Here is a 1,507-nt window from a genome sequence, read left to right on the forward strand (position 1 = left end):
TTTAGTTTATTACAGTGAACTAATGTATATATACAACTAACAATATTAAGTCAGCTTGAGTAAGTCAGAATTAATCATCTCTGGTTAGGAAATGAAATATTATTCGAAATGCAAAATTTCAACAACTTATAGGGAGCCGAGATTTGTGTTTGCTTTGTATTATGTTTAAGCATTTAAAGGTCATTCAGCTATCAGTTTTGCTAATATTAGGCAAAATATTAAAGCAGTGGTAATTAAGAGATGATATCCCATAAAGCTTTAGGTCAGCAGTTAGAGGCCTATTTCTAGACTACCAGGAATGTGTCTGTGAATGACAAGATAAAGTGAAAGGCTTATATAAGTAAAGATGCATTGTAAAGGAAGACTTACCATTTATTAAATACAATGTCTCAACAAAGTATCCTAGGATTTTGGAATCTGTACTATGATGTATTCTATATTGTTGTTAAGATATATGTCTTTCATACTCAAAATTAACAATGAAATAGTTAATGAGATGTGTAAGGGCATTTCAGAATGCTGAAATAAATGTGGAAACCTAAGATTGTGGTTTTCCATGCGCTCCGTGGGATAGAACTAGGAGGTGTAGTCCCTCCTGCTAGCAGCAAAACTGTGCAAGGGGTGATGCCTGCCTTTGAGGCCCAGAGAAAAAAACACAATATGACAGAGAGCACAATGTAGGGGTCCATAAGTCAAGAATGAACTTTCTCATCTCTAACTGAAGAAAGAAATAACGCTCTGAGAACACAATAGAAGCTGCAGCAATGAGATGGTTCTTAATCACAGGTTTCCTCTGAGGTTTTACATTCTCTAAACGCATGAAATCGTGAGCTATAGAGAGTTATTTTGAAGGATTTCAATGAAATCAGTACAATTGTCTGGGTAAAGATTTTAATAACAAGGGGTAGGAAGGATAAAGAAGAGAAAAAATTCAGCATTTTTCTATTCCACCTGCAAAGATATTCTTACAGAAATCCTCCCTTTCAATTTATGACACACTTGGACTGAATAACAAACTTGAAAGTTGCTGAAATCTGCATAAAACAAAGCTTTATTGAATAATTCATTAGAAACAGTAGAGAACAGATGCGATCATCTCTGTTTTTTGAGATACAAAGGCACATACTGTTTTAGCACAAGCATGTTTTCCCTCCTTGTTTAAAAAAAATATTCAATAGAGAATATTAGCGTGGTTTACCTGCTAAAGCTGGCAATTCCTTTAAACCTTTCAGAAAGAAAGCATTAACTTAGTTATGGAATATCAAGATGGTACAAGATATATACCTGACTTTGTATAATTAACCCTCTTAGAAATGTAACAAACTCGAAATCAAAATTCAGTCTTACCAATAGGCCTTGAGGTCAAGCAAGCATCACATGACTTAGAAGAGGGCTTATTTATTAGTGTACAGACCCCGCACGTCCACTGTTCTTCAGATTTCCGAGCCACAGTGTCCATAAGATGATCCACCCTGCTAGATGTCCAACTGATTATAGTATTTCTAGT

The 1,507-nt window shown here is 35.0% G+C and overlaps 1 protein-coding gene across 1 annotated transcript in view; it reads right to left on the reverse strand.

The window, feature by feature from the left end:
• Positions 1–1,507, reverse strand: part of NEIL3 (nei endonuclease VIII-like 3 (E. coli)) — a 65,320-nt gene that overhangs the window by 21,632 nt on the left and 42,181 nt on the right. The window contains exons 7-8 of the mRNA XM_012651636.1: positions 1,348–1,507; positions 1,199–1,225 (exon numbers count right to left, since the gene is read on the reverse strand). Coding sequence (XP_012507090.1) covers positions 1,199–1,225; positions 1,348–1,507 — 187 coding nt within the window. The remainder of the gene's footprint in view (positions 1–1,198; positions 1,226–1,347) is intronic.

This window comes from Propithecus coquereli, unplaced genomic scaffold (genome assembly GCF_000956105.1).
Source record: "Propithecus coquereli isolate 6110/MARCELLA unplaced genomic scaffold, Pcoq_1.0 Scaffold36, whole genome shotgun sequence".
NCBI classification, from domain to species: domain Eukaryota; kingdom Metazoa; phylum Chordata; class Mammalia; order Primates; family Indriidae; genus Propithecus; species Propithecus coquereli.